This window comes from Cervus elaphus, chromosome 33 (genome assembly GCF_910594005.1).
Source record: "Cervus elaphus chromosome 33, mCerEla1.1, whole genome shotgun sequence".
Lineage (NCBI taxonomy): Eukaryota > Metazoa > Chordata > Mammalia > Artiodactyla > Cervidae > Cervus > Cervus elaphus.
Window position 1 is genome coordinate 2,698,285 of NC_057847.1, and position 17,960 is coordinate 2,716,244.

General features: G+C 41.9%; 1 protein-coding gene across 5 annotated transcripts in view; it reads right to left on the bottom strand.

Moving 5' to 3' along the window:
- HERC2 (HECT and RLD domain containing E3 ubiquitin protein ligase 2) overlaps positions 1–17,960 on the bottom strand; it is a 239,225-nt gene that overhangs the window by 114,496 nt on the left and 106,769 nt on the right. For 4 of the 5 annotated variants that reach the window (XM_043894731.1, XM_043894732.1, XM_043894733.1 and 1 more), the window contains 11 exons: positions 17,625–17,757; positions 17,403–17,530; positions 17,116–17,311; positions 14,452–14,585; positions 13,728–13,901; positions 13,509–13,645; positions 13,241–13,392; positions 12,399–12,590; positions 3,172–3,359; positions 1,914–2,106; positions 474–656 (listed from right to left, as the gene is read on the bottom strand). In XM_043894731.1, the coding sequence (XP_043750666.1) occupies positions 474–656; positions 1,914–2,106; positions 3,172–3,359; positions 12,399–12,590; positions 13,241–13,392; positions 13,509–13,645; positions 13,728–13,901; positions 14,452–14,585; positions 17,116–17,311; positions 17,403–17,530; positions 17,625–17,757 (1,810 nt within the window). The remainder of the gene's footprint in view (positions 1–473; positions 657–1,913; positions 2,107–3,171; positions 3,360–12,398; positions 12,591–13,240; positions 13,393–13,508; positions 13,646–13,727; positions 13,902–14,451; positions 14,586–17,115; positions 17,312–17,402; positions 17,531–17,624; positions 17,758–17,960) is intronic. The other variant, XM_043894734.1, reaches the window with a different exon arrangement.

The window sequence follows — 17,960 nt, forward strand, 5'->3', positions numbered from 1 at the left end:
TATTGCCAGCAAACCATCAGATGTTAGGGAGGGCCCTGGAACAGATCCTGCACTCAGACTCACAAAAAAGAACTTGACCTGCTCATTCTTTGATTTTGAACTTCTAGCCTTCAGAACTGTGAAGAAGTCAATTTCTGTTATTGAGACTGCCCAGGCTGTGGTACTCTGAAGTGGCAGGTCATGTCTGTGGTACCATGTATACCTGCAAAGTGTACCACACCAAAAGTGAGTTCCACTGTAAACTACTAACTGTGGGTGCTAATGATAAATCAATGCAGGTTCATCAACGGTAACAAACGTACCGCTGCGGAGGGTGATGCTGATAATGGAGAATACAGCTACCATGTTTGTGCTAATTCACTACAGCAGCCTCACCACACCGACACATACCCCCACAATCACCCACACACACACACACCCCCAAACTGACAGCCCAGTTCTGACTCTATGGCCCACAACTCTCCACTGCATACATGTCTTGTCTGTTGTTCCACTCTCCACCAACATTCGGAGCAGCCCACAGAGGGTCTTTGTGGCTTCGCTCTGCATAACTTCAGCATGGACTCCAGCAGAAAGACAAAGAGTTTGCAGTAAATTAACAGTGCTGGTAAGCATCATTGCAGTGGGGTGAATATTCCTTTCAATTTGTTCAGCTTCTGAAAAAAAGAATCAAAATAAGGAACTATACTTCCAAATAAACTGGAAAATGCCTCTACGTGTAACTTAAGGGATTTAATATCACAAACTTCTCTCTTACTGTAGAAAGGGAAGCAGTTCTTTACATTAAAGATGGAATTCAGGATGCACTGAACACGCACCCTAATCGAAGGGAATAAGACTTTTCAATTACAGTTCAATTTTTTAAAGCAATCTCATCCTACAGCTCAGAAACACTAAAACAATTTCAAGGATTCATTCTTTAGAAAAACAACTTAAATGTGAGAAGCTGGCCGCCAATAAGCTGGCTGTGCCCTGGACAAGTATGAGGTGGGCGCTTCCATGGAAGGGAAGCCAGGTGCGCACATGTACAGATCACTGGGTCTTTGATAAGGAACACACGTGGAACCGGACCAACTTCTGTCACTTGGCCAACCCTGCTCAGGCCCCAACTTCACAAGTGAAACCCCCTGGCAGAGAGGCAGGAGTAGGGACAACTGGCCTGGACACTGTCAGATGCAGCGATAACAAACGGGCATCAACTACCCGGGGGGGCCACACAGCTTCCCGTGTGCTGCTCCTGACGTGCCCCAGACAGGCGCCATCAGTTTCTATCTGACAGGCCCGGAGCAGCCTGCACACACATGGGCACGGAACACCCAGCCCACCTTCCACACCACCCTCTCTCTAGGGAACTCAGTCTCTCGGCTTTTCTCTCCTCACCATGAGAGTGACCTTGGGAGCCTGCCACGCTAGGCATACAGCAGACACCTGAGCCCCCAAATCAGTGCCAGCCTCCTGGACAGTCTCACCAAGACTGGTCTCCCAAGGCCTTTCAGACATGTCTGAAAACCCTCCTCCTACAATCCTGCCTCTTCATAGATAGGATTTAACTTTCTGAGGTCACCAAACGCTCACCTTCATTTTACTGAAGGCAGTAAAGTACTGAATAAGTGCACACTGTGTGACACATTCTGCGAGAAGGTGAAAGAAGGGAAAACGCATGCTTCAGGGCATGGTGCGGCAATGTCCACGGCATGAGGCACAGGCTCGGGGGTCCCAAGCAGACCCAGCAGGGAAGAGGCGCAGCAGGCTCTATGCCACCTCACCTGCCCCCACCACACCATGTCCGAGAGGAACAGGAGCTGCCCTGCTCCTGGGCCTGTTTCAGCCAGGCCTTCGTGGAAAGCTTGCTCCCAGAAGGAAGGCCAGCCGGCACACGCGCACAGCTAGCTGCCAGGGCCCCAGACACCCACCGGAGCCGTCCTCCGTGTCCGAGTCCTCCGCGGACGGTGGTGCCGAGACCGGGGGCTCCGCCAGCTTCAGGTCGTACTTGCCCTCCTTCCCCATTCTGTAAGAGTTGGTGCTGCCGGTGTCCCACTGCACCCGGATCCAGCCGTCCTCCCCAAGCTCGCCGATCACACGGCCCAGGCCGGGAGGGGGTCCGTCCTGAGAGGGCCAGAGCACAGACCGGTCAGGGGGGCGCAGGCCCCTCACGGAGCCCGGCCTGAGGGGGGCTGCGCAGACTTCAGGTCAGCGGAGGGCTCCAAGCCCGCCTACACGCAGAGCCTACTTCATCACTGCAGGTGACGCCCACACTCTTAACGAAAGCGGTAGGTGGGGAAAGAACCACCTCACTTAGCACCCTCTGAAAGCCAACGCAGACAGCAGACTTTCCAGCCTGCTTCTGCCACCTGCTCACCGGCCCCTCTGATCCCTCACGGGGCTTCACAGGGTTGGGAACCCCAAACAAGCACCAGTACCTCCTCATTCCCTTTCAGTCCTCAATTTTCCCTCAAATCTTAAGACTGAAACTCTACTTGTAATTTCTACGAGCAGAAGCTGTTTTCAGCATGCTGCTGTTTGTTCTAGATACACTGATTTCTGAGACGGTTCTCAGGAGCTACACGCTTAAGAGTGAAGCTGAGAAAGCCTGGACGTGACAAGCATGCTCCACGTCACAGGAGGATGAGCACTGGCCTAGCCCGTCGCTGCAGTAACGGCGCAGAGCCCAGTCCCAACCTCCTCTCGGGGAGACCCGACACACACATGGGAGCAAGGTGTGGGGGGCAAAGGGGAAGGACGGACACTGCCCACGCAGATACCTGTAGCTGCTGGGTCAGGACACCTAACTGGCACTTGGCCATCAGCTCACAGAGGCAGGGTCAGAGCTTCCACGACATGATTATTCAGATGTGGTTTACTCTCTCCTGCTCACCCTCACTCTTGCTCCAGGCCTCAAATCAAGCTTAGGCCAGGAGTTTCCCAAAACAAGCAGCTACTCCTCTAAGATGTGGTCCTGTTCAAGGGCCCTGGAGCAGGCAGCTGCTTTCTCTACTGGTTCTGAGATTCTATTCACCCACCCAGGAATTGGTAACTACATCACCTGTCGATCACACCTGTCTTTGAGTGTAGGTATTTATTCCAGTTTCCACCCACTCATCGCATGCAGGTCAGGATGCGCAGAAGGTGACTAATGTATGGCTAATGCGTTTAACTCAAATCTCTAAGGACCTGATCACCCCATTTCCAGTCCACGCCTCTCATGACCCTGGTTCCAATCTTCATCATGGCGGCCAACTCTGGCCCTGAAACTGGCAGCTGTACCGGGGCTGTTTCCTTCCGTGTCTCTTCCAAAACTGTAGCAGAAGCTCCTCGGGCAGAAGCATTCATGTCTTCTTCAACATTATCACAACTAGGGCCTATCAGAGCATCAGAAACAGCAGATGAAGTAGTTAAGTATTAATGAAGATGATAATTTAAATAATCTGTATGACAAAACCCACTGAAAAAATAAATAAATAAATAAATAAATTTTTTTTTTAATAAATAAATAATCTATAGTGTAGTTTTTACCAATACAACAAATACCATGAAAAATTTACTGATGAGAACTAACACTTTTAAAAGGTAAGGAGAGGACAAAATATATAAATATGTATTAGAAATACATATAAGATTTTAGAAATTCTCAGAAAAGATATTTACTCTATCTCCAGGAATTATGATCCACTCCAAAAAGCAAAAATGATTAGAGAGACACTCATTACTCATATTTTTATTAGAACAGGAAAACAAATGATAACCATCTAAATGTTTAACACTGTGAGAAATTAACAAACTTTAATTATGGTACTGTGAAGAAAAGAGCTGATAAAGAAGGCCTAATACTGCTGTCCCCAGAAAAGCCTGTTTACAGGGCTGGCCCTCAGCTGGCCTTCGGGAACCTGGGTTTCGTGAAGGCTCCCATCAGTCCTTAACAGCCAAGCCATTCCTAGGCCTAAACTGCACAGACAACATGGTCTCTGATAAAATCTGCTTCTTTCCGGGGGGTCCGAAGCTTACTCAAGGGCCAGGCAGAGATGCCTACACGACCTGCCAGTGAAAGCCCAGGAGGCCAAGTCTCCACACCCTGTACGTAAAGACTACACTTTGCATTATGGTCACAGCTCTCTGCTAGGTGAACTACGTGCACTCCACGTGTCTCCACCAGGAGAGGATGAGTGTCCGGTCTCTCTCACACTTCACCTATGTGCCACGGCTGATTTTGCTTTCCACTCTTTCACTGTAACAACCTTCAGCCCTAAGCATGACTATAGCTGGAGTCTTGTGAGGCCTGCGAGCAAATCATTAAAACCGGAGGTGGTCTTGGGAACCCTAACACAGGGATGGCAGCAACAGGATTTGCTAGAACAATGAGGACTCACTCAAATATTGCAAAACCATTGTCCGGTACAAGAGAAAATGAAGGAGTAGGACATGATGAAAATTTGGTCCCTGGAGGCCATGGAAACACTCACAGTATAAAATAGAAGCTGAGCTGTAATCTGTGAGAAGTAAAATTTACCAATGTATTTGAAAACAGTAAATTTAACCCCAGGAATCAGCATGCTGGCCTGAGGGAGTGGTATGCACACCCCTGGTAACCCTGTGGTTTTTGTTCTCTCTCCAGGTAGGACAGAAAAGGGCCCCAAACATTCCCAAAGATGGGCCTGGTTGGGTGAAAAATTTAAAGTTTATATTCTGCTCTCCTCCAAGAAGGAGGAAAAAAAAGTTGTTCAACTCCCAGGTCAGGAGTAAAGCTTTAAATAAACTAGAGGGAAAATAGTCTTTTTCTCAACCTGGGAGTGCCTCTGTGAGGCCCCAGAAGGGGCGGGGGTTCCATTCCAGCTGGTATCTCCCCAAACAGCTATAGTGTTAACACTGTAAATGTTGAATTTGCTGCTAAGAGTTTGAATACATTTTGCAATAAGGAAAAAAGGAGAATCTTTTTTAAGGTGATTTGTATTTTGTGGCTATTGTACATGGATGTATACAGAAAAATTAATATAAAATATTATATGCTAATGATTTCTTATATGAAAGAGAATCGCCTTGATTAGAGAAAGCAACAAAGATAGATATGTACTCATTGAACACAACTCCCTGGCTTTTCACAGTCAGTACTGTTAACAGAGGAAGCCCCCATAATTAACAATTTGTGTTCTGACTTTTACCTATTAGAGTCTCTGGAAAAAAACGGAGACAACAGGAAAATAGAGGCAACCTTAGAGGAAGATACACTTTCAAGATTTTTAAAAGCAATGTTTAGTTGCTAATGAGGTCCACAGAAATCAGATGCTGACTCAGAGTCTGGTGCATATTTCTGAATGGGTCCTGTAGGCACAAAGACTGGCAAAATCAAATTGCTTAGGAAAGCTTTGCTCTTTGATTTGGATTTAGAACACTGGCGCTGCAGTATCTAAAAAATTTCAGCAAAGAACAACATTATAAATTAATCAGATTTACCAGACATGAAGAGACATTCTATACAAAAACAGCAGAAAACACACTCTTCTCAAGGTGTTCACAGAGAACACCCTCCAAGAGAGGTAGTATTTTTAGGTCACAAAACGATAAACTGAAAGAAACTAAAATCATCTAAATTATATTCTCTGATCACAGTGGAATGAAACTAGAAATTATAACAAAAGCTAGAAAAGTCATAAGTATGTGAAAACTAAACAACATACAAGTATGTGAAAACTTAACAAGACAGAGAAAGAAAAATCATAACCAAAAGTAACACTTTGAAACAAATGAAAACAAAAATACAATATATCAAAGCTTAAGAGATGCAGCAAAAACAGTACTAAAGAGGAAATTTAAATCTATAAATGCATACTTAAGATCTCAAAACAACTAAACAACTTGACTACACCTGGAGGAACTAGAAAAATAAGAACTAAGTAAACCTAAAGGTAGCAGAAGGGAAATAACAAACACTAGAACAGAGATAAACAGAAAACAACAGAATCAACAAAACCAGACTTTTTTTGAAAAATGTCAACAAAACTGACAAACTAAGCAGATTAAACAAGAAAAATGAAGATACAAATAAATAAAACCAGAAATGAAAAGTGGGAAGATTGCTACTAATCCTACAGAAATAAAAAGAATCATGAGAGCACTATGAACTGTACACTAATAAATTATTTAACCTAGAGGAAACGGATAAATTCCTAGAAACACTGAATTTATTTGACCTGACTCAAGTAGACTATGTGAACAGACCTAAAACAAGTGAAGACACTGAATCGCTAATCAAATAGCTATCAACAGATTGAGAGGCTTTCCCGGTTGCTCAGTGGAACAGAATCCGCCTGCCAATTCAGGAGACATGGGTTCAACTGTTGACCAGAAAGACTCCACACGCCTCAGAAAAATCAAGCCTGTGCGCCACAACTACTGTGCCCGGGAGCTGCAACTCCTGGGCCCTGTGCCGCCACTGCTAAAGCCCACATGCCTTGGGCCTGCGCTCTGCAACAAGAGAAGCCCCACAGGGCAGATGGAGAGCAGCCCTCGCTATCCACAGCCCGAGAAAAGGCCAAGCAGCACAGCCAAAAGTAAATAAATAAAACCTCTCAACAACAACAAAAAACCAGGACCGTTTGGCTTAACTGGTACCAGACACTGAAGAATCAACACCAATTCTCTCTAACTCTTTCAAAGACAGAACAAGAGTAAATCTATGGCTGATTCATATCAATGTATGACAAAACCCACTGAAATGCTGTGAAGTAATTAGCCTCCAACTAATAAAAAAATTAAAAAAAATAAAAAAAAAAACAAAAAACAAAAAAAAAACAAAGACAGAACAAGAGGGAACTACTCACTAACTTACTCAGTGAGGCCAGCATTACCCTAATAACAACAAAAAAAACCATATAGATCGCCAGCCCAGGTTGGATGCATGAGACAAGTGCTCAGGGCTGGTGCACTGGGAAGACCCAGAGGGATGGGATGGAGAGGGAGGCGGGAGGGGGGATCGGGATGGGGAACACATGTAAATCCATGGCTGATTCATGTCAATGTATGGCAAAAACCACTACAATATTGTAAAGTAATTAGCCTCCAACTAATAAAAATAAATGAAAAAATAAAATAAAATAAACTATTGAAGTCATGTAAAACTAAAAATAAATAAATAAATAAAATATTGCTAAAAGAAATGAAAGAAGACCTAAACAAACATAAAATAATCTCATATTCATGGAATAAAAGACTTAATATTGTTAAGATGGCAGTACTCCCCAAAAGGACCTACAGATTCAATACAATCCTTTAAAATCTCAATGGTCTTTTAACAGACATGGAAAAGCCAGACCTGGAAGTCATATGGAAATGCAAGGAACTAGAAATAACTAAAATAATCGTGAGAAAGAAAAAGTTGAAAGACATATCTGTCCATTTTAAAATTTACCACAAAGCTTTTATCAGAGTGTTCAAAACAATGTGGGATTAGCATGATGACAGACACATAGAACACAAAACTAGATTCTAGAAATTAACTTAAATAGCCACAGTCAAGATGATTTTTGACAAGGTGCTAAGAATTTGAGAACAGACTTTCCAAAAAATGATACTGAAACAACTGGATAACCAAAAAAGTAATAAAGGGAACCCTCATCTCACGTCATATTAAAAAATCATCTTAAAGAGGATCATAAAACTAAATACAAGACTTAATGGAGAAAATATAATGGGTAATCCTCATGACCTTGGATTTGGCAATGATTTCTTAGACATAACACCAAAAGCACAAGCACAGAAGAATAATAAGAATACTAATAGATAAACTAGACATTTTATAATTTCTGTAAACCAAATTAAAACAAAACCCAGAGTGAAAAAAAAAAAGTCCTCTAATCATATCACTGTTAACAATCTAGTATCCAGAATGTCAAAGGACCCCTACAACTCAACAACACACACAACTGAATTTTTAAATGAGCAAAGGACCTGAATAGACATATTTCCTAGATATACAAATGGCCAACAAGCATGGGTAAAGAGGCTAATGTCATTCAGTATTGTGGTTGTTTGGCCACTAAGATATGTCTGCCTCTTTGTGACCCCATGGACTATAGCAGGCCAGGCTCCTCTATCCTCCACTGTCTCCCAGAGTTGGCTCAAATTAATGTCCATTGAGTCAGTGATGCTATCTAACCATCTCATCCTCTGCCGCCCTATCTCCTTCTGCCTTCAATCTTTCCCATCATCAGGGTCTTTTCCAATGAGTTGGCTGGTTGCATCAGGTGGCCAAAGTATGGGAGTTTCAGCATCAGTCCTTCAAATGAATATTCAGGATTCATTTCCTTTAGGATTGACTGGTTTGCTCTCCTTGCAGTCCAAGAGACTCTCCAGAGTCTTCTTCAGCACCACAATTTAAAAGCATCAATTCTTTGGCACTCAGCCTTCTTTATAGTACACCTCTCACATCTGTACACGACAACAGTAAGTTTGTCGGCAAAGTAACATCTCTACTTTAAAATATGCTCTCTAGTTTTCTCATAGCTTTCCTTCCAAGGAGCAAGAGTCTTTTAATTTCATGACTACAGTCACCATTCACAGTGATTTTGGAGCCCAAGAAAATAAAACTGGTCACTGCTTCTACTTTTTCCCCTTCTATTTGCCATGAAGTGATAGAACCAGATGCCATGACCTTAGTTTATTTTTTTAAATGCTGAGTTTCAAGCCAGCTTTTTCACTCTCCTCTTTCACCCTCATCAACAGGCTCTTTAGTTCCTCTTCACTTGCTACCATTAGAGCGACATCATCTGCATATCTGAGATTATTGCTATTTCTCTCAGCAATTTTTGATTCCTCCAACTCAGCGTTTCACATGTACTCTACAAGAAAGTTAAATAAGCAGGGTGACAATATACAGCCTTGTCATACTCTTCTATCAATTTTGAATCAAACAATTGTTACATGTCCAGTGCCAACTTTTTCTTCTTGACCCACTTACAGGTTTCTTAGGAGAAAGGTAAGGTGGTTTGGTACTCCCATGTCTTTTAAGAATTTTCCACAGTCTGTTGTGATCCACAGTCAAAGACTTTAGCAATGAAGCAAAATCAGATGTTTTCTGGAACTCCCTTGCTCTCACCATGATCCAGTGAATGTTGGCAATCTGATCTCTGCTTCCTCTGCCTCTCTGAAACCCAGCCTGTACATCCGGAAGTTCTTGGCTGAAGTCCTGGTAATGGACTTTCCTGGTGGCTCAGACGGTAAAGCATCTGCTTACACTGAGAGAGATCCAGGTTCAATCCCTGGGTCAGGACGATCTCCCAGAGAAGGAAATGGCAACCCACCCCAGTATTCTTGCCAGGAAAATCCCATGGACGTAGAAGCCTAATAGGCTACAGTTCACGGGGTCGCAAAGAGTCAGACATGACTTGAGCGACTTCACTTTCTTTCTTTCTTTCTTTCTTTCTTTCTTACCAATATGCAAAATGAGTGCAACAGTACAGTAGGTTGAATATTTGTCGGCATTGCTTCTTCTTTGGGACTGGAATGAAAACTGACCTTTTCCAGTCCTGTGGCCACTGAATTTTCTAAATTTGCTGGCAAACTGACTGCAGCACTTTGACAGCATCATCTTTTAGGAATTTAAATAGCTCAGCTGGATTTCCATCACCTCCTCTTGTTTTGTTCATAGGAATGCTTCCTAAAGCCCACTTCACTTCATACTCCAGGATGTCTTGCTCTAAGTGTGTGAAAACACCATCCTGGTCATCCCAGTCACTAATACCTTCATTGTATACCTCTGTGTATTCGTGCCACCTCTTCTTCTTTCCAATCTCTTCTGCTTCTGTTAAGTCCGTGTCCTTTCTGTCCTTTATCATACCCATCCTTGTATGAAATGTTCCCTTGATATGTATCTCCAACTTTCTGGAACATATCTGTCTTTTCCCATTCTATTGCTTTCCTCCATTTCTTTGCATTATTCATTTAATAAGGCCTCGCTAGTCTGTGGGACTCTGCATTCAGCTGGATATATCTTTCCCTTTCTCTCTTGACTTTCACTTCTTTTCATAGCTACTTGTAAAGCCTCCTCAGACAACCACTTTGCCTTCTGCATTTCTCTTTGGGATGGTTTTGGTCACCGCCTCCTACACAATGTTATGAACCTCTGCTCACAGTCCTTCAGGCACTCTGTCTACCAGACCTAATCCCTTGAATCTATTTGTCACCACCACCATACAGTCACTAAGTGATCTGATTTAGGTCATAACTGAATGGCCTGGTGGTTTTCCCTACTTTCTTCAATTTAAGCCTGAATTTTGCTACATGGAGCTCATGATCTGAGCCACAGTCAGCTCCTGGTCTCGTTTTTACTGACTGTATAGAGCTTCTCCATCTTTGGCTACAAAGAACATAATCAATCTGATTTCAGTATTGACCATCTGGATGATGTCCATGTGTGGAGCTGTCTCTTGGGTTGTTGGAAAAAGGGTGTTTGCTATGATCAGTGTGTTCTCTTGACAAAACTCCAAGGCCATACTTGCCTGTTATTCTGAGTATCTCTTCACTTCCCATTTTTGCATTCCAATCCCCTATGAACATCACTTTTTGGTGTTAATTCAAGAATGCATCATAGATCTTCACAAAACTGGTCAACTTCAGCTTCTTTAGCATCAGTGGTTGGGGCAGAGACTTGGATTACTATGATGCTGAAAGGTTTGCCATGGAAATGAATCAAGATCATTCTGTCATTTTTGAGACTGCACCCAAACACTGCATTTCAGACTCTTTCGTTGACTATGAAGGCTACTTCATTTCTTTTAAGGGATTCTTGGCCACAATAGTAGACATAATGGTCGTCTGAATTAAATTCACCCATTCCCATTCATTTTAGCTCACTGATTGCTAAGATGTCAATGTTCATTCTTGCCATCTCCTGCTTCACCACGTCTGACTTACCTTGATTCAAGGACCTAACATTTCAGGTTCCTATGCAATATTGTTCTTTACAGCATTGGCTTTTACTTTCACCACCAGACACTCCACACCTGAACATTGTTTTTACTTTTCCCTAGCCACTTCATTCTTTCTGGAGCTATTAGTAACTGCCCTCCTCTCTTCCCCCATAGCATACTGGACACCTTCCAACCTGGGGAGCTCATCTTCTGCTGTCTTATCTTTTTGCCTTTTGCTACTGTCCATGGGGCTCTCCAGGCAAGAATACTGCAGTGGTTTGCTACTCCCTCCCCCAGTGGACCACGTTCTATCAGTACTCGTCACTGTGACATTCTGGATGGCCCTGCACAGCATGGCTCACCCCTTCACTGAGTTATGCAAGACCCTTCACCACAAGGCTGTGATCCATGAAACAACACTCAGTACTAGAGAAGCGTAAAACGAATCACAATGAAATATCACTTCACACCAACTTGGGTAGCCTAAATTAAAAAAAAAAATCAGAAAATAACTTGTGCTGGCAAGGACATGGAGAAGCTGCAACTCTTGGCCCACTGCGGGTGAAAATGTAAAATGTGCTATATAGTGCTATGAAATAGTTTGGCAATTTCTGAGCAAGCTGAACACAGGAATGCCACGCTGCTAAGTCACTTCAGTCGTGGCCGACTCTGTGCGACCCTATAGACGGCAGCCCACCAGGCTCCGCGGTCCCTGGGATTCTCCAGGCAAGAACACTGGAATGGGTTGCCATTTCCTTCTCAAATGCAGGAAAGTGAAAAGTGAAAGTGAAGTTGCTCAGTCGTGTCCGACTCTTAGCGACCCCGTGGACTGCAGCCTACCAGGCTCCTCCATCCATGGGACTTTCCAGGCAAGAGTACTGGAGTGGGTTGCCTTTGCCTTCTCCATAGGAATACCATATGACCCTGCAATTCTACTCCTATGTACATAACAAACGGACTGGTAACAAGTTTGCAAATAAAAAACCTGTACACAAATGTCCTAGCAATACTATTTAGCATGGCCAAAAGGTAGAGATAAGCCAATATCCACCAAAAGATGAATAAAACATAGTATATTCATGTAGTATTTACTAGCCATAAAAAGAAATGAAGTATTGATATTAATGCATGCTAAACAAGCCAGATACAAAAGGCTGAAATTTGTTTGTATGATTTCATTTGTATGAAACATCCAAACAAGTAAATCCACAAAGATAGAAAGCAGATTTGCTACTGCCAATAGCTAGGGGAGTGGGAAGTCAGGAGTCACTGGTAAATGGACATGTGTTTGCATTTCAGGTGATAAACAGTTATAGACGACAGTATTAATGCTTGCACAACATTGTGGATGTGATTACTGACAATGAATTATGAAATTACTTAGAATGGTAAATTTTATGCTATTTGTACTTATCCACCAAAAAAAAAGCTTGTAGAAAGAGAGATCAAGACAAGCCAATGACTTTTCATAGGTGACTTAGTAGGGCAAGGCCAACCCACCGATGAGACGAAGTGCCGTCTGTGTGAGAGCGAGCGTGCCGGAATTCAGCAGAAGGCTCAGGTTGTGGGCACCGTGCTGCAGGGTGAGCATGCTGAGCATTACCAGGAGAAAGCGAGCTTGTGGGGTCGTCCCCAGGCTTGGTCCTGATGGGTTCTCATTTGTAATGGTTTGCAAGGGGACAGGCTGGATACCTAAAAGGCATTGGCACTCAAATAAATTTCTTGTGCGTTGATCCAAGAACATACACAAAGCAGAAAGCATTAGCAATTTTTTTTATAGTCTGTCTTTTTCATCAGATATCCACAGAGTGTGGACACTGGGCAGTTCGTATTACTTTGTGATAATCATACCACCGTCACGTCACATGTAGCTGTCTCCATCTATCTACAAAACTTGTAACACTGCTCTTCTAAATATCCCTAGTGACTCACTCCTTTCATGTCAATTACAAGAGAGAGATTTCACTTGTCTTCCACAAAACCAATCCTCCCTCTGTAGATGCTCAAACTGTTAAGGAAATTATGTAGTAATAAAAAATGCATTTTAAGATATACTGTGTGATACACTTAAAAATGTTAAAATACAAAAACTTTGTATTAGGATAGTACAGTACTATCTCTTCTGCAAAATTCTGAAAGTTTAGTTTAGAATATGAGAAAGTTTAAAGCAGCTTAGATTATCATTCTAATGTACAAAGTTATGAAAGTCTTGAAAGCAAAAATGAGCATTTCAAAGTTTCCAGAATATATAATTAAGAGTCAAACTAAGAAATAATGCTAATAATCATCGACATCAACAGCAATTTTAATATAGCCTTTCAACCATCAGATTTTTAACTTACCAAGTTCTTTAAATTTGGCATTTGCATCTATCAAAACATTTCGAATATTCTGAACAGCCCAAGTATACAGCTTGCCAAAAGTTACTTCAAGCAGCATCCGATTAAAAGGTGGGATCAAATCAACATCCTTTAAACAATCGGTAAGGGGTTCCCTTCAAACAAAGATGAAGACTTTTACTTAGAATACTGTCAGACGTTTAACGTCAGTAAAACAACGCTCTGTTGTCACAGCCTTGCTTAATTAAGAAAAAACATTATAAAGTTTTACCCTATATCAACCCCTTCCGGAATAAGTCTTTGCCATCCACAGAACATAGCATACTGCACAGATGGAAGTAAGAAATTTTTGGCTGCCAGTTTTAAAATTGTATCTATCCCTTCCAGGCGAACTTCTGCTCTCTCCAACTGTGAAAAGAAAAAATCAATGCATACTGTTAAGTGTTTATGTATTATCCAAGACAGAGAAGAATGGTCTTAGCAAATTTACCTGTTTTAGTAGGCATTTTCTCATTTTTTCCACATCCACAGGCTCTTCTTTAAGGGCAAATTCAGCAATTGTACTGAGGAGTGCAGACTGAGGATACAAACCCTGAACATTCTGCTTCAACCATTTGTATTTGTGAACACCTGTAACTGTACTCAACAGGGGCTGCCACTTATCCTGACAAATGAAAACCATTTTCACCATCAGTTAGCCATATTCATACTAAGACATGCTCTAAAACAATTACTCAAAGAAAACATAAATAAATGCCACTAGGTTTAAACTGGTAACATAGTTTAAATTTAGGAACTAATGATAAAAACAACCATGTTGTAAATAGTCTTATAAATCAATGTATAATCTGTATACTTATGTACTTTGGAATTGGCTAACTTGACAAAGTTAAATTATTATCCATGTTAACAGTTTTTGGAGCAAAGGCTACATTCAATGAATGAGTGAATAAATGAATGAATGACTAAAATGGTGAACAAATAATGACACAGTATACAGCTAAGAGTAAAAGAAAACACTTCTACAGCTATTGATTTGACCAGGGCACCATAAGTCAAGTGCATTTAAGCATCGCTGGGGCAGTTATTCATGCTGTTATTAACTACCATACTCTCTACTCATATTCAAAAACAAAGCAATAATACTTGTGGATTCCCTTCCAACGTGGTGTGTTTCTACATAGCGAGTCTTAGAATCACAAAAAATACTTCACCTTGGGTGATTTAATTGTAATGGGTCTTTTGTCCACATTTATAGGACTGTGAGGCAAAATGCAAGCTTCTTCTAAATCACTCTCTCCATTTCCAATTTTTTCTTCTTCATCAGTAGATTCTGGCTTCTTAGGAACTATGTTTAAAAACACCATTCATTACAAAAATCATTAAATATGATTTTAAATTAAGAAATGTTTAAATCTGCATGAGAGTAGAGGATATGAATATTGTTTTCAAAGAAAACATGTAAATATCATTGTCAAGTGCTCAAATTACAAAAAGTAAAAACTATCATAGTTATTCTCACACGACATTCAGTAATAACTCTCCGCCACTGCATGTCAGGGACAGAAAGACAGTGACAATGTTAAAACGGAGAGAAGCCCTTAAGAAGGAGAAGCCCAGACGCTGACAAACTTTTTCATAAAGGGACAGAGAGTGAATATTTTAGTCTTTGCAGGCTATTCAATCTACTGCAAATACTCTACTGCTGCAGCATGAAAAGTAGCTAACTTTATTTGTGAACGCTGTTATTTAAACTTCATATAATTTTCATGTGTCACATTCTTCTTTGTTTTTTATAAAATAACTTAAATGCAAAACCCAGCCTTAGCTCATGGGCAGTACACAGTAAATGGCAGGCTACATTTGTCAACAGATCCTAATCTGCCCACGGACTAGTATATTGGTTCCATCACCAGGGTACAACTGAATCAATTAGATGCCTTTGGCTATGTTAGTCATTTTTTGCTTTTTGGCTGTGTTTAGTGTTTTTTTTTTTTTTTTTTTGGCTGTGCTGGGTCTTCACTGCAGCTCCTGGGCTCTTTCTTGCCACGTGCGGGCTTCCACGAGTTGTAGTGCATGGGCTTCTTTCTGTGGTGCCTGGGCCCTAGAATATAGGGGCTCAGTTGTGGTGGCTCACGGGCTTAGCTGCCTCACAGCATGTGGAATCTCAGTTCCCTGACCAGGTATCAAACCTGCATCCCCTATGCTGGGAGGCAGATTCTTAACCTCCTGGCCACCAAGATATTCCCTTAAGTTAGTCTTTTAAATGAGAGAAATTTCTATTGAATTTGCAATTTAATATGTGGCGTTGCTTCCCTACTTTTAGTACTCTTCAAGGCTTTTAGTCTATTTCTTCTACTTTATAATATAAAGAGCAGACAACACAATAAAACACTAACATACCAAGTGTGGGTTGCTCAAAGCCTGCGAATTCCCCAGAAAGCCTGTATCATCTACACTGGCCCTTGCCCAGCTCCTATGAGCTGAGCTCTGAGACCTGGACACGCTCTCAGAGAAGAGTGTGCCTTAGGCACAGGACCACCCGCACCAGAGTGAACAGAGAGCTTGTGACTTATGTCAACTGTTCTACCCTGGACGGAGTCTGGGCAGTGGAGAGTGATCATGCAGGCCCCCCGTGGCCATGTGACTGACAGCCAACAACCCTGGACACCAAGGTTCAGGCGCGCGTCCCCAACAGAGAGCTTTGTCACATGTCACTGCTGGAAGAACCGAGCAGGACTCTGTGATTCACTAGAGGGAACCCTGGAAGGAAGCCTGGGCCTGGTGTCCTCTGGAATTTCCACCACGTGTCAATGCTGCTAATCTTCCTCTGCCCGTTTTCACAGTAATAACCAAGAGTACAATAGCTCTTCTGAGTCCTGCAGTGCCCTACCAGGGAATCATCAAAGTTAGCACAGGACCAGAAACATTAATTATTTTAAAATAGCAATTAAATATGTAACCCACATCAAGACATTTTAAGAGGTGACCATGTGAGCTCAGAGTCCAGGGAGGCAATAGCCACATGGGGATGGGACTGTTCTCCTCCCAGCTGAGATGCTATCTCCTGAGTCTCCTGGCCTCCTGGGTTAAAGGGGTCTCAGAAATGCTCTTTCCCTATTTCCTAATTCAAAGCATTTCCAGGATCCAGATAAGCTATGGTTCAAGCCCAGGAACAATCAATTCAGGATGGCTTCTAAAATAAATTAGTCTTCCATGACATTATTGCTTGCAATATTCATCAAAAAGTCACTAATTAATGTTATTTAATAGGTTCATCTGTGCATAAATCAATATAATTCATAAGAGTATAACCAAATACCTTGGTAGGTTTATAATCGCAAATGACCAAATTATAAAGTTTTTTATGTATTTTCATTCAAATTTTGGTTAATACAAAAACTCTTTTTCCTATCCCTACACAGCTGCTTCCTGAAAATATGAGTAACTCTTTTGGTTCCTTTTATAATAATCCTCCATGCTTCAGAACATTCAATATTCCAAATAAAAACACTTATTCACAAGAACGGCAAGAATAATTGCCACTGGAAAGATTAAATCTTTCCATATCTTATTACCAGGACAAGTTGTTTAAAAAACACTTCATCTTTCCCATCAACTTAATAAAGTTCACAATATTTTTCAGCATCAGTTTACTAGTTACCAAAACATAACACACTCAGTCCCAAAGGTGCATCATTATCTCATGTCTCGGCAAAACAAGCAGCATTTGTATACTTAATCATAAACACACATAAAAACATTACAGCAGTTGTGAAAATGCCCACGCGGTGAGCAACAGCCAACAGCCTCCCTCAAACCACAGACAGGAGGGGGACACAGGTGAAAGCATCCCCCTACACCCTTTACCTCCTTACCTCTCTTCTTCCTTCGTTCTCGAATTATCTTCTGAGCTATCCTCTTCCAACGGGGTAAAGAACTTAACAGTTTAAATTTGGACATTATAGAGAGGTCATTACAAACTGCAGGTCTCAGTTCATTAAAGAGGAACCTCAATCGTTCAATGACTGGGGCACAGACCTCCTTGTAAGAACGGCCCTGTTCTTGATGTGTCTACAAAGTTAAATACGAAAGGACAACTTAACAACGATACCCCGCCAACTGTCCACAAAGCACAGAAGAAAGAGAATCAAACTCTACTTACCTTAATGAGTGAGCATTTTGCTTGATAGACAACTCTACAAACATCCACCACTGATTTAGGCAACGTTCTATGCTTTACTTGCTCAATACCAAGTGTACCTGCATGAACTAAAGATAATGCCACGTGACCTGCGAAAGATATTTAAGATAAAGTGCAGATTAGTTATGACTGAAATATGTCAGTTGAAAGATCTATGTACGGCTAAAATACTGAGATTCATACCTAAATCTTCATGTTTTAAGAGGCAACATAACAGTAAGCGGCCAACCTCCTCCACAGGATGCTCAGGGGGAAAGGTGATGGGTGTGGTCAAGTGGCACTGCCTACAGTATCTTTCAATCTGACACAGAAAGTCCTGCAACAGAAACAGCCAGAGGTAACTTCAGAGCCAACCTTGCAACATCGTCATAAGTTCTAAGTGCTGCAACTTCTGATGCACTTGTGATCAGCGATGCTTCTCAAACCTCACTGGACACTGAAGTGAACCAGCTTCTTGACAGCCCTCCAAATAAGATGCAAACAAAGTCTGTGCTAAGGTGTTCACAAGTCAAAGTCCTA